This window comes from Muntiacus reevesi, chromosome 2 (assembly GCF_963930625.1).
Source record: "Muntiacus reevesi chromosome 2, mMunRee1.1, whole genome shotgun sequence".
Classification (NCBI taxonomy): Eukaryota; Metazoa; Chordata; class Mammalia; order Artiodactyla; family Cervidae; genus Muntiacus; species Muntiacus reevesi.
Window position 1 is genome coordinate 75253275 of NC_089250.1, and position 22945 is coordinate 75276219.

The 22945-nt window shown below is 50.7% G+C and overlaps 1 protein-coding gene across 2 annotated transcripts in view; it reads right to left on the bottom strand.

The window, feature by feature from the left end:
• The window catches only part of KCNB1 (potassium voltage-gated channel subfamily B member 1), a 111681-nt gene extending 90509 nt beyond the window's left edge, over positions 1 to 21172 (bottom strand). For both annotated transcript variants that reach the window (XR_010661500.1, XM_065922154.1), the window contains exons 1-2: positions 20898 to 21172; positions 18946 to 19678 (exon numbers count right to left, since the gene is read on the bottom strand). Coding sequence is in view for 1 of the 2 variants with exons in the window: in XM_065922154.1 (XP_065778226.1) it covers positions 18946 to 19512 (567 nt within the window). In the remaining variant the exon portion in view is untranslated. The remainder of the gene's footprint in view (positions 1 to 18945; positions 19679 to 20897) is intronic.
• Positions 21173 to 22945: the final 1773 nt, after the last annotated feature.

Below are 22945 nucleotides of genomic sequence, written 5' to 3' on the forward strand. Positions count from 1 at the left end.
GGGCCCACTGTACGGCTTAGAAATGACATCAAGTTTGGGAAGTCAGGGGACTTCCCTGGCAGTCCAATGGTTAGGACTCTGCACTTTCACTACTGACAGTTTTGGGTTCAATCCCTGGTTGGGGAACTAAGATTCCTAAAGGCTATGTAGCGTGGCTAAAAAATAGATAAATAAATTAAAAGTGTGGGAAGATTTAAAAAAAAAAAAAGGGTGGTGGGGGTAAAGAAGAATCAAAAGTTTGGGAAGTCAAGGGAAGGGTGTTCAAGTAGAGTTTTAAAGGATGAGTCAAGGAGGCCAAGGGGGCAGGGTAGGAGCTACTGGATTGTTCCAATCAGCGTGATGTGAGCAAAGGCCCTGAGATGAGACCCACAATGGTGTCTGGAAGATTTGAGAAAGGAGATGAGGAGCTATATGACGTGTGTGTAACGTGAAGGTGGGGTGGCAGCTCTTACAAGCCCTTAGCAGCCAGATAAGGATTTTGGAAATTATCCTGAGAACAGCAACAAGCCATGGAGATGTTGAAGTCTCTTCCTACCACTAGTCCCCCTTACCCCCATCTAAAAACTGTCTAGGTAGAGTGGATGTTGTTGCAGATGGGCTCTGCATGAGAGTGAGCTCATGATCTGAGAGCTTAGAAAACTCTCTAAGACTACTTAGGGCCTTCCATGTGGTCCAGTGGCTAAGACTCCATGCTCCCAGTGCAAGGGGCCTGGGTTCAATCCCTGGTCAGGGAACTAGATCCCACATGCTGCAGGGAAGACTGAAGATCCCACATGCCAAAGCTCAGACCTGGTGCAGCCAAATAAATAAACAAAATAAATATTTTTAAAAAGACTATATTAGAAGGGGCCATTCATTAGAAGTCACTCATTCACTTATTCAACAAACATTTATGAACTACTATATGCTAGGCACAGTTTTAGCACTGGGAAGATAGAAGTAAAACCTGACCAAATTCCTGTCTAATGGAGCTTATAATTCAGTAGAATGAGACAGGTGAGAGCCAGATAAACATACAGCATTCTAGGTGGTGGAAAGGGCTATGAGAAAACACAAAAGAAGGTAAAGGAATGGAGTGTGTGAGGGTCGGGGGAGGAGGTGCTGTAACCATTGGCTAGTGGATGCAACCCACCAGATTGTCCCTGCAAAAGCCCCTTTCCACTCAGTGTCCCTTGAGAGTCCATTATTTGCACCACTGTAAGCAGAGTTTTGGGGCTTCCTTGGTGCCTCAGCGGTAAAGAATCTGCCTCTCAATGCAGGAGACATGGGTTTGATCCCTGGGTCGGGAAGATCCCCTGAAGAAGGAAACGGCATTCCACTCCGTTCTTGCCTGGGAAGTCTCATGGCCAGAAGGAGCCTGGCGGGCTGCGGTCCATGGGGTTGCAAAAGAGTCAGGCATGACTTAGCGACTAAAACAACAAGAAGCAGAGTTTAAAGATGATTCTTTGGCACCTCTCCACCCCACAGTCAATGAAGCTCCCCCTCCTGTTGGCAGAGGAGTGCATTTGTGGTGACCAGCAAACTCTTCCACGTCCCCCGTGTTGCTGCCAGCCACATGTGGGGAGGCCACGCGCCCTTGGCACTCTCTTCTCACCTTTGCCTGACACCATTTGTCTTTCTCTGGATAACAGGGTGGTAGGATCACCCAGGTGCCCCCCAAGGGGTTGGCAGAACTGCACCCTTGGGCCTGCTCCAGGCCCATCAGCAAGAAGAAGTGGAGCTGACAACTGGCTCAAGGGTCTTTGGCAAGGGTGGGGCAGGGGAGTCACTCCTGGGCTGCCTTCCTGAGGATCACGTCACCTCTAATGGCACCACCTGAGTGGCTGGGCATCAGAAACGGAAAGAGCTGTAACAGAACCCTGCTGGCTAAATCAAGGTTTGGGGACCTTCTGTGGCTTGCATTTCTTCAGGAACTCTGCCAAGAAGATGAATGATGAGCGGTAGTGATACATACAAGGGGTGAGACCCACAAATAACAAGTTGGAAACAAGAGTTCCGACTCTAAACACCAGTGTTTCAAATGGGCCTGCCAGAATTCCAATCACAAAGGCCACTGAGGTGCCCTGACCTTGAACCTCAGAATTCCAACTCCATCCATGGATTCCAACCAGAAACATCAGCAATCCAACCCTGCTGGAGTTTTTTATCACAAATATCAACACTCTGGCTGTGTACTCTTTGGGTCCAGTGACAAATCTGAGGATTCTGACCTTGAACCACAGAGCGGTGACCTTGAATGGCGATGCTCCAAGAATGAACAATCAACCACAGCAGTGATCTTGAGTGACAGAATTCCAGCCCTGAACACCAGAATTCCAATCCCAGGTACCCTAGTCTCTACCAAGAATTTCTGAAATCCCAAGATTTCCCACCTGAATTTGGAGAGCCAACATGACTCCACAAGGATTTAAAGTTGAACTCTACACAATAAACTCTTCCCACAGGCTCATGGCCCCCAGAAACAAGTCAGAAGCTTGGACAACATGAAGAGGATGAAAACAACAATATGAATAATGCTGGCTAACATCTATTTGTTGTATTTTGCTGAGCATTTCACACACTATATCTCATTCTATCCTCTGAACCAACCCAGGAATTTACTATTTCCATTTTATACCTGAGGCTCCGAGTCACCTGGTTTGCTGACTCAATATTCAGTACTTTTCAATCACTTCAGCAGATTTTTCTTCCTGCTCTCTTTGGAGATTGGGGAGGGGGACTTAGGATCCTATTAGCTAGTAAATTTAGGGCAACGCATGAATTTCCCTGGCATGTGTTGGCATTCTCCAGGGATGGGCTGCCTTGAGTTTTGGAGCCAACTTCCATCTGTGTGGGACAGTCATTCATTCAGCAGACCCTTGCCACCCTGTGTTGTCCTTGATGCCAGGAGTAAGGAGAGGGGACCTGTTGCTTCTGTCATCCAGGCTCTATTCCCCTTACCCCACTCCCTTCTGGATGGGAGGGTCTCAGAGGCAAGAAGTGATCTCCCCTGCCATTTCTAACTATCGAAGGTTCTATGCTGCAGGGGTTAAAAAGTGGAACCCCAAAGGCTGAATGGTGGCCCTCAGAGGTGTTCAGTTTGGCTCACTCAAATGTTTTTCATTTTTAAAAAATTCTTCAGCAACATTGAAAAATTGGGATATCACAGTGAAAGCTCACGTTTCTGGTTGGGCCCAGAACCCAGGCTGGATGCGGAATCCAGCCTAGACCTGAATCCAGCTGCCTCATTAGATGGGCACGTCTGCTCCAGGTCACTGCAGTACCCACCACTCCTCCTGCCTCCCTGACACTGAGGCTGAGTGTTGAAAACCACCTCTTTGGATTGGCCTACCCTCCCAGTCGTGAGGCCAGCAAGAGTCTACAATTTTTACGCAGGGCGTACTGGCAGGTAGAAACCTGGAGGTGGGCAGAGGGACAGGGACTTAGCTTGGGTTATATTTGCCTGGGACTTTGTGTAAGATGGAGAAAGCTCCGTGTGTCCACATCAAAGGATGCAGCGGTGATGGAGCCTGGGGAGAAGACTGGGGGAGTGTCTAAGCCACCCCCCCCCCCCCAGTCTGCAGTTCCTCCTTGGCACACTCATTGCACGAAGGGTTTGAGCACACAAAGGCCTGATTAAGGCAAGGTTTAGGGTAGCCTCTCTTTCCCCTGTTCCTCTTGAGAGAAGGAAGAGAGAAGGAAAGTCAGCAACATGAATGGAGCCTCCAGGCCTGGCCAGCGCCGTGCTGGCCACTCCGGCACAGGAGAGCGCAGCTATCTTTCCAGCAGTCCTGCTTGACAAGTTACCGTGCCCATTTTTCAGGTAAAGAAACTGAGAACCAGAGAAGAACTGCATCTGTTTGCCTAGGGTCTCAGAGCTCCTATGTGGTGATGCTGTGGTTATGAACGCAGGCCTCCAGACTTCCAAGTCAGAGCTCTTTCCACTCATCCCACCAGGGTGATGGCATAGGAGACAAGGAAAAACACTGGTGAAGAGGCGAGGAAAGACACCTGCCTCAAGTGGGCCTAATCTCAAAATAAACCAGAGAGATTTTTATCATGGAAAGAGCAGAAATGCCACCAAATCCAAACTGGTAGTTCAAGGTCAGGGAGATTCTTTCTGAAGAGGTGCCGTATGAGCCAAGGTCTGAGGGAAGAGAAGGGGCAGCTGGCATCACAAGATACAGAGCCAGAGGCCCAGAGAGGTTAAGTGATTTGTTCAAGGTCACACAGCTAGCTTGAGCCTTCACTCCCTCTCTCCAGTCCTTCAACAAACTCCCTCTGAAAAAGTCAGCCCCTCGCCTGCATCAGGCTCTGGGGTGACTTTAGAACACAGGTTAGAAAGCTTTCCCCCTAAATGCTATTGTGACCAAAAGCAGCCCTCATTAATAGATCAATGAACATGATGATGTTCTAATAAAACTTTATTTACAAAACTGGCCACCCATCCTGCTTTAGAATACAGCAGTGAGCAAGATAAAAGTCCTAGCCTTTGAGAATATCCTGCTTCAGCTGGAGCTACAAGGCAGGATGAGAAGAAAACAGAACACAGGAGGGAGCCTGCTTAATGGTGCAGGAGAGGCTGAAACAGAATTTGTAGAAGACGATCACTACTGTGGCTCAGAAAAGAGAGAAATCAAGTTCAGGGTCTCAGAAAGGGCCACCTGCACCCCTCTTTGGCCTTGGCCTGCTACTCTCTATCAAAATACCTTCTTTCCTTCCCGGCATACACGCTACACTTTGTGATTATTCTTTCAGTTAACTTTTTGTTTGTTTAATGCCTATCTCCCTCCAGCAGGCTCTAAGCTCCCTAATGGCTATGGATTACTTTCGCCGGCTGACATTTGCTCTCTCCTTTCTTGGCAACACTATTGCAGTTTTCCTTTGAAGAACTACCCATTTCCCTCTCTCGGTCTCATCTCAGAGCCAGCCATTGCCACGTGACCCGGACCTGGCTAAGCAGTTGGCTTAGGGATGGGCCAGTGAGAATCAGCCCTGGGATTTTGCTGGAGTCATTGGGAAAGAAACTCGCTTTTCCCCCAGAATGGAAACATACAGTTGCTGGATGCTATCTTTCCAGCCACGTCTGCACAGCCTGCTGAGAAGCCAACAGGGATAAGAAGAGACTTGGGTGGAATGGAGACCAATACTTGAAGACGTTGTTAAGCCCCTGGATCCAGCCCTGCCTGAAGCCTTACCTAACGCAGGTCTTTCCAATTATCTTTTTTTGTTTGTTTGTTTTGCTTAAGTCCATTTGAACTTTAAGTCCATTTCAACAACCTCGGATAGGCAGATAATACCACTCTAATGGCAGAAAGTGAAGAGGAACTCAAGAGCCTCTTGATGACGGTGAAAAAAGAGAGTGACAATGGCTGGATCTGAGATGAGGCTGAGAATGGGAAATAGGAAAAAGCTGGCTTGAAACTCAGCATCAAAAAACAAAGATCATGCCTGGAATAGGAAATGGCAACCCACTCCAGTATCGTTCCCTGAAAAATTCCATAGACAGAGGAGCCTGGCAGGCTATAGTCCATGGGATCTCAAAGAGTAGAACATGACTAACTGGCTGAGCATACAAAAAATGGTTTAAGTGTTCATAAGTGGATAATGTGGATTTATTTAAAGAGAGTGTTTAGGAAAAAAAAACCCAAATAATGATAATATTCTGCAAAACTATAAAATAACTATTAGAAATTCAAATTTAAAGATAAATAATAATGAAATAAAAATAAATAATTAAATCATTGAAGTGCAAAGAAAAAAAAAAGCCAGCAAATGGGAGTGAGAATTGGAAAAAAAACAAACTAAGATTATGGCATCTGGTCCAATCTCTTCATGGCAAATAGAATGGGGGAAAAGTGGAAGCAGTGACAGAACTTATTTTCTTGCAGACGGTGACTGCAACCGTGAAATTAAAAGATGCTTGCTCCTTGGAAGGAAATCCATGACAAACCTAGACAGTGTATTAAAAAGCAGAGATGTCAGTTTGCTGACAAATAGTCAGAGCTATGATTTTTCCAGCAGTCATGTATGGACTTGAGAGTTGGACCATAAAGAGGGCTGAGCACCAAAGAATTGATGCTTTTGAACTGTGGTGCTGGAGAGGACTCTTGAGAGTCGCTTGGACTGCAAGGAGATCCAACCAGTCCATCCTAAAGGAAATCAACCCTGAATATTTACTGGAAGGACTGATGGTAAAGCTGAAGCTCCAATACTTTGGCCACGTGATGTAAAGAGCCAACTCACTGGTAAAGATCCTGATGCTGGGAAGGACTGAAGGTAAAAGGAGAAGGGGGCGGCAGAGGATGAGATGGTTCAACAGCGTCACCGACTCAATGGACATGCATTTGAGCAAACTCCGGGTGATTGTGGGAGACAGAGGAAACTGGCGTGCCGCAGCCCATGGGGCCCCATAGAGTCGGACAGGACTTAGCCTGAACAGCCAGCACCACCTCCTGTCTTTCCCCTTCTCACGTGCCCCTGGCAGGGCAATCATAGGTTGCCTCTTTGTTAAGTACAGTTGGGTCTACAGAGCCTCTGAGAATCAATGCTGGCCAAGGTCAAGGGCCCTGCGGATCACACAGGCTTTGGAGAGTCTCAGGGATGGCCCTAGGTAGCAATTAGAGCAATATAATGGTCTATTTTTAGGAGCTGTTTGACTCCAGGCCCATTACCTGGCGGATGTGAATGATGTGGGGAACCGGCCAGTGTAACATTATTCTCTCAAAGACAGTGTTTGCGTGCCAGGCCATGGTGGGCAATTACGGTGGAGCCGTAGCAGGGCTACAGAGCAAAAATGGAGCAGTCAAGATGCGAAGGAACATCTCAAGTATCTAATTTAACCATGCCTCCCCTCTATGAACGGAAGCTCAGAAGTCCTTTCCTGGCCCAGGAAGGGTGGGGATGGTGGTGGGCAGGTAGGGACCAGGAAGGTGGGAGGAGACTGGGGGGGAGAGGGGAGGGTACGCCTAGGAGACCCTTGCCTAATAAGAGAGACCCCTCTGACCACCATACGATCATGTCAATTCGCTCATTCATTCACTCCACAAACATTTATGAACCCTTAACTGCAATAAAAAAATAACAACAGCAGCAACAGTTAACTCGTACTGAACACTTGCTGAGCTCCGGGGACGGCCAAGCGCTTCGTACATAACTGTCACGACGACTCTGGTTGTCGTGAGGCACCCAAATTATGGCTCAGGAAATCGAAGCCTGGAGAAACTGTCATTCTCTCAAGGGCCCGCAGTTTGAATCGCCACTGAACTGAGATGTGAGTGTAGGCAGTCGGGCAGTAGAGCCTGCTCTCTTACGCGTCCCTTTCTCTCTGTGGGCCTGGCATCCACAGAACAACTCCTAAGCTAGTCTTCGGAGCGTTTTGTGCAAAGAAGGTATGAACATCAGGTTTCCGGAGCCTAGATGGGGGCGGAGGAGCAGGCAGCGCTGCCCGAAGCTGGTGTGGGTGGCGGGGGAGGGAGAAGCTGGCCTTTGGAGGGGGAGCAGAGAGGGAGGCTGCGGGCAGACAGGAGGAAGGACGGGGGGCAGGGCGGAGAAGTCGGCTTGGGCGGAAGCGTGGAGCAGGACCCAGGAAGGCTGGAGTATTCGGGGAATGTGAAAAGGTGGGTGTGATGTGGGCAGAGGGTACCACGGAGAGCAGACAGGAGGAGACCACAGTGGAGCGGTGGGTTGAGGTCTTGAAGGTCAGGCTGAGGAGTCTGCACTTGACTCTGGGGGCAGTGAGAGCCATGGAAGGGAGAGCATGAGCAAATTATCATCTTCGAGAAAGACGCCTGGGGTTCCCTGCAGGGGATGGGCTGGAAGGGGACAGCTGGAGGCAGGGAGGCCAGTGTAGAGGCTCAGACTCTGAAGAAAGGCCAGAGTCTCACAGCAACAACGTGGTCCCTCTGATCTCACCTCCCCGGCCCACGCCTGCCCCGCTCCCCCCGCCACACTGACCACTGGCTGTTTCTTGACTCTCTCAGACGTGCTCCTGCCCCAAGGCCTGAGCACGTGCTGTTTTCTCCTTCAGAAACACTCTTCCCCTCAAGTCCACCTGCCTCCCTCTCTCCCTTCCTTCAGGCTTCTGCTTAATTGGCGCTTTCTTTCCTTTAAATATTTATGTATTCATTCAGCTGTGTTGGGTCTTAGTTGCGGCAGGTGGAATCTTTCATTATGACCCACAGACTCTCTAGTTATGGTGGGAGGGCTCAGTTGCTCTGTGGCATGTGTGACCTTAGTTCACTGACCAGGGATCGAACCTGCGTCTCCTGCATTACAAGACAGACTCAACCACTGGACCACCAGGGAAGTCCCGGCACTTTCTTAGAGGCCTTATCTGACCATCCTGGTTAAACTCCCTCACCTGATCACTGCCACCCCCTTCCTTGCTGATCTTTCTCCATGGTACGTGTTTCACAACCAAAATATTGCGTATTTATTTCATCTTGGCATTTCATCCATGAATATTTCAATATGTATCTATAAAACATATATATTTTAAAAAATAATCACAACAGCAATTATCACACCTAAAGGAACAGCATTCATTCCGCCATCACATCAGATATCCAGTTAGCCTGCATCTTCCTCTGTCTCATGATTTCTTTTTCACAATTGCTCAGGCCCGAGAAGCATCTGTATTTGTTTTTTTGAATGGTCTCAGTCTCTGTGCTGGCCTGTGCTGTCACTCAGTCGTGTCCGACTCTTTGCAACCCCACTGACTGTAGCCCTCCAGGCTCCTCTGTCCATGGGGATTCTCCAGGCAAGAATACTGAAGTGGATTGCCATGCCCTCCTCCGGGGGATCTTCCCAACCCAGGGATGGAACCGGGGTCTCCTGCATTGCAGGCAGACTCTTTACCATCTGAGCCACCAGGGAAGCCCCAGAACACTGAAGTGGGTAGCTTATCCCTTTTCCAGGGGATCTCCCCGACCCAGGAAAGATCCACATGCCTTGGGGTAACTAAGTCCATGCACTCTGGAACCCACATGCCCCGATGACTGAGTCCGAGGGCGCTGCAATAAAAGATCCTCCACGATGCAACAAAGATTCTACATGCCGCAACTAAGATCTGAGGCAGCCTAATTAATTAATTAAAAGAAATCACCCAGAGACTCTTTCAATCGTGGGGCCTGGGCACAGGTGTTTGTCCAAGCTCAGGTGACCCAAATGTTCAGATGGGGGTGAACATCCCTGCTCGATGCAGGGCACCCTATTTATTATTCCCACATCCAGCCTTGCGCAAGTGAGGAGCCTCGTGGGCTCAAACGGCCAGGAAGCAGTGGGGGTGGAACTGAACCCAGGCCATCCCTGCAGGAATATGTCTTATGTGGTTACATTATGTCTTATTTGTTATTGATGTCATCAGGGAAAATTTTAAAGGAGAATTGGCGCTCCTGATACAAACATGTGAATTTCGGCTCCTCCTCCAGTTTGGGAGCTTCGGTGTCTGTCTGTCCCTGACCCCATCTGGTTGGGCCCACCTCTACCAGAGACACCAAAATCGAGAACATCCCCCCTCAAGAAGGTAGAGCCTGATCTATTTAAATTATCCATGAAAACAAAGCTTATTGCTAAGCCCGTGTCTCCAATAGTCCTGGTCCATAGCCCTTTGGGGGCAAGGTCGTAAAGGAGCAGGAGCCAGAAACGCTCCCAAGTCAGACAGGAGACCCTGGAGGGCTCTTACACCCGGAGCACTTCCATTTTCCAAGGTGAAGAGGCTGCGTGAAACTTGCTTCTCACTTCCTGAAGGTCAATTGCACGGTATGGAGGCCAGATCACAGACTCACAGTCCTCCCATTCACTGTGTGACCCTGGGCCAGTGATTTCACCTCTCTGGGCCCCAGTTTCCACAGCTGTGAGATGAGGATAATTACCCCTCCTTACAGTGGAAATAGTGGCTGCCTCTATTTTTCTGGGCTCCCAAATCACTGAGGATGGTGATTGCAGCCATGGAATTAAAAGACGCTTGCTCCTTGGAAGAATAGTTATGACCAACTTAGATAGCACATTAAAAGGCAGAGACATTACTTTGCCAACAAAGGTCCGTCTAGTTAAAGTTATGGTTTTTCCAGTAGTCATGTATGGACGTGAGAGTTGGACTATAAAGAAAGCTGAGCACCGAAGAACTGATGCTTTTGAACTGTGGTGTTGGAGAAGACTCTTGAGAGTCCCTTGGATGCAAGGAGATCCAACCAGTCTATCCTAAAGGAGATCAGTCCTGGCTGTTCATTGGAAGGACTGATGTTGAAGCTGAAACTGCAATACTTTGGCCACCTGATGCGGAGAGCTGACTCATTTGAAAAGACCTTGATGCTGGGAAAGATCGAGGGCAGGAGGAGAAGGGGACAACAGAGGATGAAATGGTTGGATGGCATCACCGACACAATGGACATGGGTTTGGGTGGACTCTGGGAGGTGGTGATGGACAGGGAGGCCTGGCATGCTGCGGTTCATGGGGTCGCAAAGAGCCAGACACGACTGAGCAACTGAACTGAACCAAACTGAGTGGGGTGACTGGGGATTGGACACCACTGTGCGCTGCGCCCAGCACACAGTACGCAGAGGGGTGGCCACTGCCGCGGTTGCTGCTGTTTTCATTTTCTGCAGGAGATGGAGGTGAGGCTGACTGAGCCCAGCCAGCCCCGGAATGTCTTCTTTGAAGCTGATCCCAGCCACTTCCCCAGTGGTCCAGTAGTTAAGAATCCAGCTTTCAACGCAGGTGACGTGGTTTGATCCCTGGGAGAGGGACGAAGATCCCACACACCACAGAGCAGCTAAGCCCACGTGCCACAAACTACTGAGTCAGTGTATCACGACTGGAGACTTTGTGCATGGCAGTGAAGACCCCACATGCTGCACCCCATGCAACCAAATAAATACTGAAAAAAAAGACGATCCCAGGTAGGAGTCTGAGGTTTCCCACAAGTCTTTGGTTGCAGCCCCAGAGCCAGATCCTAAGACAAGAATCTGAGTAAAGTGGTTTAGGTGGAAGGCGATCCCAGGACACACCGGTGCCCCTACCAGAGAAGATCTGAGACAAGGAAGGAAAAGAGGCCAGAGTGTACTATGAAACAAGGAGCCACCACAGGCACCTGGGGCTAAATTCTGCTGAGGGCCTCTGGGGGCCACTGGGGGCCATGCACCTCGGAGCTGTACCCCTACCCAGGGGGAGGGACCTTCCCAGGTGCCACTAGTGGTAAAGAAATTGCCTGCCAATGCAGGAGACATAAGAGGCCTGAGTTCGAGCCCCATCCCTGGGGGCTCGACCCCCAGGGGAATCCCCTGGAGGAGGGCATTTCAACCCATTCCTGTCTCTTGCCTGGAGAATCCCATGGACAGAGGAGCCTGGTGGGCTACAGTCCATGGGTCACACAGAGTCAGACATGACTGAAGTGACTTAGCACGCATGCAAACATGCACCGGGGGGGAGGGAGCTGAAGTATTTATACACCTTCTCCATCAGTCATTGGTTGAGGGCTGCTTCCTCCAGGTAGGGCAGAACTCCCTGTCTTTACTGGACTCCAACAGCCAGAGGAAGCTTCTAGGCAAAGAACTGCAAGTGCTGCAGGTTGGAGTGGGCTACTGACCCTGCAAAGGTTAAAAGCTAAAAGGATGTGGTTGAGACGTTGATCATATCTTCTCCATCATGATTGGCTCCCCGTTCTGCTCCAACTGCCTGTGTGACATCAAGTCAAGTTACATAACTTCATCTTATGATGAGTATGTATCATTTTGTAAGAATAATGAATTTTTTGAAAAGTATCATATTTATCTGGCAGGACAGTTCAGAGGGTTAAACAAAATGACAATTAAAAACAAACCATTCAATTAAAAAAAATTCCAGGCTAGGAAGTAAGTAATAAAGATTAAAATAAACACAGTTGGAATACAATAAAATCATTACAATGAAGGACATAGGACCCTAATTTGACATGGATGATGTTAAACACAATGTTATACAATAAAGCACGTTATAAAACAAAGAAACAAAAGGAGGGGATATGTGAAAACATATAGCTGATTCACTTTGTTTGACAGCAGAAACTATCATGTTGGAAAGCAATTATATTCCAATAAAAAAAAATAAAATATTGATTGAAAAAACACTCACAAAACAAAATAAAATCCCCTAAGAGTTACTGAGGGCTTTTTTATGTGCCAAACCCTGTTTGAAAGGGTTTGTGTGCATTAACTCATTTAATTCTGATGGCAATTCAATGAGACAATCCTGCTGTTGCCCCCGTTTTATGTGAAAGAACCCGGGTGCAAGGAGGCAAGCAGTTTGCCACAGATCACATGGTGAGTAAGTGGAGGAGTCGGACCTTGAACCTGGGCGATCCAGTTCTAAAATCAGGGCTCCCGTCCATGATGCCGTCAAGTACGAGGAGTCCACACAGTGCTGGGATGGAGTTGGTGCTTCATGCGCACTTGTTCTCTTTCAGTTAATTAAACTTTGGCCAAACTGCTCACTTGGCCAGGACTTTTCCTTCCTAAGCATTTCGACAATCTCAGAAGGCTTTTCAGAGCCTTTCAAAACCCCCGAGAGACCAGCTACCAAGGTATGACCCGATCAGGGAATGGAAAGGAAAGGCCCCGGAACCTCAGTAAGGGTAATGGGGTGGGGGGGGCAGAAGGACCTGAAAAACAGCCCCTGATCCTGCCCGACTTGTTGTGTGACCCTGGCAAGTCCTTGAAGCATCCTCCGTGTTTCCTTTGATCAAATCAGGATGCTGGATTTATGAAGCGTGACTTCACTGCTTTCCATGCACTGGCATACTAAATCCTCCAGGCTTAGGATTTAGTAGCTTGCCTGGAAGGTGGCTTTTATTTCAATTCTCATTTACAGAGGGGGAAACAGAAGCTACGAGAGGTGAAGAGATTGGTCCAAAGTCCAGAGCTAGGCAATGTTGGGTCTGGGATTCAAATCCAGGTCTCTGTGACCCCCACAGCGGGGATTCTGAGTCTCTGGCATATTGTTTCCCAGGAATAAATGCAAACATCCAGGATGACTGACATGGTGCCAGCAGGTGCCTTGGCCAGGTGACTCACGGCACTGGATTGGCCCCATGGGTTCTGAGTTGGTTTCCCTCACTTTTCTTCTGTTTTAACTGTATGTATTTATTTATTTGACTGTTCTAGGTCTTAGCTGTGGCATGCAGGATCTTCAGTCTTCGCTGCAGCATGTGGGATCTGCTTTGCTGACCAGGGATGGAACCTGAGCCACATGTATTAGGAGTCTTAGCCACTGGACCACCAGAGAAGCCCCTCCCTCATTTTTCTCGATGATAAAACATGAATGCCCCCTGGATCAGATCAAGGAAGCAGAAGCATCATCACACTGAAGGCGTGAAATCCCAAGGGGGCAGGCAGTGAGCCTACAATCAACAACACTGTAATAGGGGATGTGACCAACCGGGGGAGTAGTTAAAAAAGAGGAATCCAGTGATGATACAAATAATCACTACTGTCATTTATAGAATGTTTACCATATACCAGGCACTGGGTTCAGCTCTTTGTGCAGATTATCTCATAAAGGCCCTAAGAGGTGGGCTCCATTATAATTCCCATTTTCTAGAGGAGGAAATTGAGACTCAGAGGAGGAAAGGAACTTGCCCGAGGTGTCATGCTCCTGGTAATTGATGTAGAAATGAACCACATCTGCAGGGCTCCAGAGCTGATTCTTTTTTTTTTAGTTTTTATTTATTTATTTATTTATTTTTGACTGTGCTGGGTCTTATTTGCCGCGAGGGCTTTTATCTAGTTGTGGCGAGCAGCGGCCACTCTCTAGTTGTGTGTGGGCTTCTCACTGGGGTGACTTTTCTTGTTGTAGAGCAAGGACCCTAGGGCACCTGGGTTCAGTAGTTGCAGTTCCCGGGGTCTAGAGTGCAGGCTCAGTAGACGGGGCTCACGGGCTCAGCGGCTCCGCGGTATGGGGGATCCTCCTGGATCAGGAGTCTAACCCATCCTGCACTGGCAGGCGGACTCCCCACCAGTGAGCCACAAGGGAAGCCCCAGAGCTGATTCCTAATCAAATCTGTGGTGGGCAAACCACTGACCAGCGTCTCTAAATGAAGGATACTTCCACTTTGGAATACAATAACAATGATTCATATTCAAAAAGTACTTTCATTTGCAAATTACATTTGCCATCTGAAATCCCGAGGGGTGGGCACTCATGCCATCACCGTTTGGCAGAGGAGCTCACCGAAGAAGCTTTAATGATCTGCCCAAGATTCTGGGATGAAGAAGCACAGGCTCGGGAACCAGGCCAACCTGGGTTCAAACCCTCGCTCTGCCCTTTTCATTCCTTCAACAAATGTTGACTTAGTTGTGTGAGCTCCGGCGAGTGACTGCCCCTCTCAGAACTTCCATTTCTTCTTTGTAAAATAATATTAATACCACTCATCGAATCCATTCCCCCACTTCATCCTAAAAGGCCAGACACTTGCTTTCCCAGGCTTCCCTGCGGCTAAAGCATGAGCATGTGACCTGACGCTGGCCAATGGGATTTAAAAAGAAGCCTGCCAGGGGGCTGCTGGGAAAGATTAAGCTGGGAGGGGGAAAAAAAACTGGCATAGAAGAGGGCACACCCCTCTTCACTGTTTGGATAGCATGTGTCTCTATTTGAAGGCTGGAACTAGGTAGCCATCTCATGATCCCACACATCCAGCCTGAGGACCAAGCTACCTGCAGGAGCTGGAGGAGCAGAAGGACAGGAAGAATCTAGAATCCTGGGACTTCCTTGGTGGTCCAGTGGTGAAGAATCTGCTTTGCAGTGCGGGGGACTCGGGTTCCATCCCTGGTCGGCAACTAAGATCCCACATGCGGCGGAACAGATTAGACTGCGCGCTGCAACTACTGAAGCCCTGAGCGCTCTGGAACCCGCTTAGGGACACACAATTAGGGAGTCCGTGTGCCCCAATGAGAGACCCCGCATGACCAAACGAATGTCACTCGTGCTGCAGCTAAGACTTGACACAGCCTAATTAATTAATTTAAAAAAAGAATCTAGAATCCTAATGGCATCACGGAACCATTAGCCCAAAGCCTTGAAACTCCCTGTTAGGTGAAAAGATGCATCTTCCACCTTATAGAAGACACTTTCGGTTTCCTATTCTGTGACTTGTAACCCAAGTGGGAGGACTACCTTGATTGAATTGCTGAAAGGATTTCAATGATAGTACATAGAAAGCATCTAATTGGTGCCTGGCACAACAAAGGGCAGCTCCTCTGGAAATCATCTCAGGCTTTAACCTTGAGACTCTTCCAGGGACCAAAGACCCTCCTGGCCTGGCAAATTAGCTCTCTGTCTCTCCTACTGAGAAAAGCTTGTAGTTTTTCCAGAAAGCAGAAACCCAGCGGTGGCCCAGAACCACCACCCCATCACTCTGATGAGACTGACCCCAGCTTCCAAACTGGAATCAATCACACTGCCGTTTGTCTAATGGATTTTGATTTTCACTCCCCTGACGGGGAAGGCAAGGGCTGGTGCTTTGGTTTGTCTCCGTGCTGCCAGAACATCCATCAATTATTAACAGCAGCAGCTCAGCCACTCAGGGCCGCTATCAGAAGGAAAAGACTTGCTGCAACCCAGCCCACCCAGCAATAGAGAGAGGACTCTGCTGCTGATTATTTATGAAAACAAGCCCTATGTACTGTGGGGTAGGCACTGTGCTAAATTCTGGCAAATGCGATGACCCTTCAAGGTGGACCTTTTATCTGTACTTTCCAGGCTGGAGGCCACAGCTTGGAGAGGGGAAGAACTCACTGAAGGCCAGAAACAGGAGAGACGGTGAACCTGGCCTTAAAAGCCAGGTCTGTCTGTGGTCCTGCACATACAAGATATGGCATTTCTGGATCTCACAATCACCCAGCCATGGTCCTCCATTTGACTTCCTATCCTGCAAACCCTGAGAAATTTCTACAGGCCTTGCTGTTCTAACAAGTGAAGCTTCCAAGTTGGGGAGCTGGGAGCGGGTGGGGAGGGCAAAGAACAAATCACCCAAGGAGGCCAGAGGCACAGAGAACTGGGTTGCAGGTGGGTTGAGAGGAAGGAGTGACAGGTCCTTGAGACACACTGACTGACTGATTGCTCCATTCATTCATTCCATCTGGATTTATCTGGAGCTGCTCTGTGCCAGGCACCATGATGGGTACTGGGAATGGGGCAGTGAATACAGCTCATGACGCTCATATTCTTAGAGGAGGAACTGAGAAACACAAAGAAGCGGGTACAATTTCAGATAGTGCTCAAGTCCTGTGCAAGAAAGACACTACAAAACGTCAGTGTAAGTAGATAGGGGTCAGGAAAGGTCTTTTGGAGGAGGGGACATCTGAGCCAGGACAAGTTCCTAAAAGGAATGAGAAAGAGTGACCAGCCATGGGACAATATGGGGAAGAGAATTCCAGGTGGTAGGAACACAAGCGCAAAGGTCCTGAGTTAGGACAAAGACGGATCTGTGTAGGGAAGAGCAAGGAGGCCAGTGGGGCTGAAACTGAGTGAACTAGAGAACAGATAAGTTCAGAGAGGTCATGGGGCCGAATTCGTGGTGAAGGGTTTGGACTTTATTCTGTAGTGGGAAAACTCTCTGGAGCATTTTGAGCAGATGAATAATGTGATCCAATTACATCTAGAAAAGCTCATTCTGGCTGCTGAATGGGGAATGGATTGAAGGAGGCAAAGGTGGAAGCAGGGAGACTGGGAAGGAGACTATGGTACTTAATCACTGTGGAAAGAAGAGTAATTCAAAATCACACTTGAGTCTGAATTTCTGGCTACTCCCATTTGCCTGCTGTGTGACCTTAGGCAAGTTACTTAACCTCTCTGATCTTCCCTCTTTTTGAAAGGTGGGATATAATATTAGGGAACTGGTATAAGCCTAAATGTGTTGTCCGTATACAGTGGATACATGATCAATGGCAGGATTTCTACGCTGCAAATATCCTAGATCGTCCATCTGCTAGGACTAGCTAGCAGCCCCAGCCCACGATCACAGAGAGGTCATGAAACTCGTCCCTGTGATCGGATTAACCCGAGGGAGTGATGAAGCTGTTTATTCCCAGCCAGCACCTTTTACAAGCCTGAGCTACCTACCTCACTGCCAGGTACCAACCCAAACAGAGCCGTTTGCCTACTTCTTCTGGGAGACGGACCCTCCCCTGCTCTGCCCCTCACTCTCTTGTCTTAGGGACAGGACAGAGAGAAGGGAGTCCTATCTGGGTCTAAACCAGGTGTGGAGGGGAGAAACCTGGTCAGGCCTGGAAATAGCAAAATAAGTCTGCTGATCCTAAGCTGGTTAAGGGTGAGTGACTATGTCTTAAGACAAAGGCTTTTTGGACACGAACCCTGGGGCAGGATTATGGCCAGAGGCAGCCCACAAAGAGGAGATAGGCCTAGGAATCTCTGTGTCCTCTTTAGGGTGGACAGGGAAAACAGAAAACCTCTCTCTGAGCTCCAACCAGCCACTCAGTCCTACATTGACACTCGCAAAGGCCTCTCCTTGGGCAGGCAGATCTGGAGAGAGGGCCCCCTCCAAATCCCCTCCAGATCTGGCCCTCCATGTGGTCTTTAGTGAGGGGCCAGTTGAGCCAGGGGGCACCCACAATGAGAGGGCAGGACAGGCCTCTGGCAGTAGGCTGTCCCCTACGAGCTCACACATCATGGCTGGCATGCAGATTTCCTTCTCTCTTTTTCTTTTTGCCATGAATGCATTTACCTGTCCTTCCCCTGTCTTACTGGCCCTGCTCTCAGGGAAGGAGTTATGTTCAACGTATCTTTCCCGGCTTGGTCTTCCTGGACCCTGACCTTAGCGCCTCTCTTTTCTGCTCCCTCTGGGCCCGCATGGCCTCTTTTGTGGCGCTGCACACAGCGTGTTCTCATTTCCTTGCAACTCCCAGCACCTTGGCCACGTGAAGATAGGCCCCCATCTCTCTGAGGCATCCCCGAGTCCCAGTCTAACACAGACAAGTTACTCGTCAGCAAACGACCTCCTGCCCTGGTCTGGCTCGCTACCCAAGCCTTCCTTCATCCCTTACAGCCCCTGGTTTTATTCTTTTTTTTTTTTTTCATTTATTTTTATTAGTTGGAGGCTAATTACTTTACAGTATTGTAGTGGTTTTTGCCATACATTGACATGAACCAGCCCAGTCCCTGGTTTTTTTACATGGCAGCACATAGTTCTAGCCATTGTGACGGGACCCATTCCTGCCTCTTTCTCCTGCTTTCTTTTTCACATTGCCTCATTTTTTTCTCCCCTATTTCAAAATTTATATCCTCTTCCAACAGCCAAAGCATCTTTAGAAGCTGCATCAACCATTCTGGGAATCAATTCACCAAATAAATAAAGAAAGGACAAACCAGGGGTGACCCTTCGCCCACAGGCGCCCACAACCAGCTGCACGCATCATGCACGCACACAGCCATCCCTCAGAGTTCCCTTTGCCTCATTTTTCTCACTTATGTTAAAACTGCCTGACAGTATCTCAATGTCCTCCAAGTAGGTCTGTAAGCTGCTTCACTCCCTCCTTGGAGCAAAGTGGGGTTATAAATATAGGGATAAGTATTAAAATCGCAGAGTGACTCTCCTCTGGCCTGGATCTAGGCATCCACAAGGGAGCGTTATGCAGAATAGACCGAACCCAACTCTACTCCATCTCGAGGCTTTACTGCCCCTCTGTGCCATGTTATTTGCAGTGTCCATTCTCTTGATGTGGGTTTTCGTAAGTTTCCACAAAGCCTTTTCTCCAGCAAAGCTGAGGGATAAAGTATTGAATAATAAAATGACGAGGTGGCCAGAGCCATACAGGAACGAACAGTCTGAAGGGGGTGTTGGTTCTCACCTCTGAGGTCTCAGCCACAGCCCTTTCTCTTTCCTGGTACCCCAGCCGTGGTCCTCGACCTGGGCACACAGGCAGAACCACCCCCCGCCCCACGCCAGCCCAGCCCCGTCCGGATTCCGCACTCACCTTGGCGGCCACAGAGGAATTGGGCTTCTCCAGTAAGTCCCAGAGTTTCTTCCTCTTCTCTGCGCAGCACGTGTTGTCGAACTCCTCGCCCTCCCGCTCGCGTAGCGTCTCCGCCTCGCGCTTGAGCTCCTCGTTCATTTGTTCCTTCTTCTGGTGGTAGCGGGCCTGGCAGCAGGACTCCAGGTAGATTTCGTCGATGCCCCAGTAGTCCAGCTCTTGGCTGAAGCTGAGCGCGCACATCTCCTCCATCATGTGCAGCCGCCCGGTGCGGTAGAAGTTGAGGATGGAGGTGAAGGCGCCCGGATGGCGGTCGAAGAAGTACTCGTTGTCGTCGAGGCTGTAGTCGTCGCACACCTCCAGCAGCGAGTCGTGCGTGTTGCAGTCGCGGAGCTTGCCCAGCCGCGTGCGGGGCAGGCGGTCCAGGGTGCGCCAGAGCACCTCGTGTGCCAGCCCACCGACATTGAGGCGGACGCGCCTCGAGCACGCCTTGCTGCGCACGATCTCCATGGGCTCGGGTGGCAGCGAGCTAGTGGAACGGGAGCCATGCTTCGTCATGCCCTCCGGCATCGCTGGTCCGGCCGCCCCCGCCCCCCCTGCCCCCCCAGGCCGCTGTCACTGGACGGCGAGGCCGGCCGCCGCGGGGGAGGGGGGCAGGGAGCGCTGTGGGCTGCTGGGGGTGCAGGGGGCGGCGCGGGCGCGCGTCACGGCCGTCTTCTCACCTCCATCCCGACGGCTGCGAGGCAGAAAGCGGACGCAGGTCAGCGGACGAGGAGCTGTGCGCGGCCCCTCCCCAGCTCTCCACCCCGGCCCCGGCCGGCCTTGACCTTCCCGGCTCTTAAGCCGCTCAGGGCCGCAGCCGGGCTGGGCGCTGTCCCTCCCGCCGGTGCTGAAGTCCGCCCCACCCCGTGACTGGAGGGAGGGGCCGCCCTCCGGAGCGGGGAGAGGGCCCCCAAGAGGCACCGGGGGCACCCGGGAGGCCCCACCCCGGGCTTCCACCGCCCTGGCTCTACTCTGCCGCCTGGGGCGCTGTCCGCCCCGTCGAGTGCTGAAACTCGCTTTTCTCTGGGTCTCCCCGTCGAGGGCCGCACCTGGCCCCGCCATGCTGAAAGGAGGGCAGCTGAATGAAAAAACTTTTCTTCTTCTTTTTTTTTTTTTTAAAAATACTTTTCTTTTCCTTCCCCCGCTCAGAGATAATTAGGATTTGAAGGCTGGGGGTGGGGTGGGGGTGGTGGGGCGGTGGGAGGGGGACGGCTTTTTCTAAACCTTTAAAGATTTGGGGGAATTCTGGAGGGTTTCAGGTGCCCACCTGTCGGTCACAACAGACCGGATAGTCACGACAGCCCCACTGTCCTGGAGCGACCCCTCTCCCCAAGCCACACGGGAGCATCTCTTGAGGTCTCTCCGGAGACGAGGTGAACACAAGACGCAAAGCCAAGCTCTGCGCGGGGTCCCGCCCCTCCCTCCGCGCCCTCTGCCCCACGGCGGGGGTTGGCGCACAAAGTCCGGGGGACCCACCTGGCCCGTCCTCCCCTAGCTGCTTCCCCGCCCCCTTCTCCTTCTCCTCCTCCTCCACCACCTCCTCGCTCCTCTCCTGCGATGGCTTTTTATAACTCCGGGTTCTGCGCCTTTCCCGGGGCTTGGAAGAGAAGGGGTGGGGGAGGTGGGAGGCGGGGAAAGGAGCTGAATTTTCTGGCCTTTTCAAAACGAGCCCTCCTCCCTCCGCGCACTGGTGATCTCAGGGCTCCTCTGAGCCCCTAGGCATGTGAAGCTCACGCCCTACCCCCTCACCCAAGAATGAGGATCGCGCGTCTCCCCCGAGCCCCGGCTCCTGCACCCCCCCCCCCCCGCCCCAGCCTGAAACCGCGGAGCCTGGGTAGACCAACAGGCCGAACCGCGACAAACGAGCCCCTCTCCTGGGTCCCCCTGCGTCCCCGCTGTGCCCCAACACTCACCCCCAGGGTGGCCGCCTCCCAGGGCCAGGGACCGCGCATTGCCGCGGTCGCCCGGGCGCCCCCGCCCGCGGGCAGCGGCGGACCCGGGGCCGGGCTGGGCCCGGCCTACGCGGGCCGGGCAGGCGACGCGCCGGAGCTGCAGGCGCTGCGGGGCCGGAGCGCGCTCTCCGAGGTTGGGGGCGCCGGCGGGCGCTGGGGGCGCAGGCGGCAGGACTGAGGTCGGGCGGCGCCTCGCGATCCACCTCCTCCTCTTCTGCTCCCGCGGCAGCGGTGGCGGCTGCTTGGGCGAGATCAACAAGTCGGGGCTGAGCTTGGCTCCGCGCTCGCTGCGATTCTGTCCCGCACTTCTGAGCGCCCGGAGTCGGGCACCGAGGCGGGACGGCGCCACCTGCGGGTTGGAAGCGTGCTCGCCGCTTAACTCCTGCCTGCCCGGCCCGGCTGGTTGGTAAGGCTGGGTGCGGGTTAGGGATTTGGGCAAAGGATGTGCCCCTAACGACTGCCTGCCTCTCAATTCCGCCTTCCTTCATCCGGTCATCAGTGTGGCTTGAGCGCCTACTGTATGCAAGGCTCTGAGATAAGCATCTGAGATACAGCTGTAAACCAAACGCAAATATCCAGCCCTTGTGGAGCTGGTTGGAAGCAGAACAAAACCAAGAAAGTCAAAGAATATGTCAGACCATGATAAGCGCAGAGGAAAGGGAATGGGGGATGGGGAGTAGTGAGGAGGGAGGGGAGGGGGAGTGAGGGGGGAGAATTGCAATTTTAAATAGCCCTTGGTTTCATAAGCTTCCATTCTAGACTCTAAGCTCTAATTCTAGAAATGAATTCTAGATTCTAGTGGGGGAAGGTGTGCAATGAGTATATCGACAAATAAATATCCAGTGTGGCAGCTGGCGATAACTGCTGAGAAGAAAAATAAAGCAAGGTGATGAGAAGAGAGAGTGAGGGGTGAGCCAGCTTATAAACCTTGGGGATTCATTCATTCATGTTACTTTGGACAACTGGCTTTAAGAGCCTCTTGTGTGCCAGGTCCTTTGCCAGGCTCAGCAAGGATTATGTCCTTCCCTGGAGCGCCCTGTCCAGTGGGGGAGAATGGATGGATCGAATAATCTCCAGAAATGAATAAAAAAGTTGAATAACTTACCTAGAGAAGTGAGCAAGGCCTCCCTAAGGATGCCACAGTTGGGCCCATGTTTACTCTTTTCTTTTTTTGTTTAAAGATTTTTTTTTTAATGTGGACAATTTAAGAAGTCTTTATTGAATTTGTTGCAGTATTGCTTCTGGTTTATGTTTTCTGGCCGTGAGGGATACGGAATCTTAGCTCCCAGGCCGGGGATGAAACCTGCACTTCCTGTACTGAAGGCGAAGTCTTAACCAGTTGACTGCCAGGGAAATCCCTACTTGTTTACTCTTTCAAATCCGTATCTACTGCCTGGTAAGTAAATGGAAGCTGTGGACACAGCAGTGAGCCCCTTGTGCTGGAGGAAAAACTGAGCAAGCCACAGTGCCCTAAGGGACAGTCCCCCCACCCCCGACCCTTTCCTTCATCTCTACAGTTGAGAATCATTTCCACAGAGTTGCACATAATATTATTATATATTTTAATCTGTTCATTTCTCGTCATCTCCGTTATCATGATCCGCCATCCAAGATGCCATCATCTTGTAGGTAGAGGCCACAGATGTGGCTGAACATCCTCCAGTGCCCAGGGTGGAGCCTCGCAGTAAAGAATTCTCCACCCTTGAATGTCAATAGAGTCAAGGTCGATAAACCTTAGATCAATTTAAAATAGAAGGCAAAGGTATTTCCCAGTCTGAATATTCTGTTCTCCCAGCTAGTAATTAGTGAGCCCCGACTATCTTACGTGCCAGGTTAACAGGCTTCCCTGGTGGCTCAGTGGTAAGGAATCTGCCTGCCAATGCAGGGGGTGTGGGTTTGATCCCTGGGTAGGGAAGATCCGCTGGAGAAAGAAGTGGAAGCCCACTCCAGTATTCTGGTCTGAAAAATCATGTGGACAGAGGAGCCTGGCAGACTACAATTCACGGGGT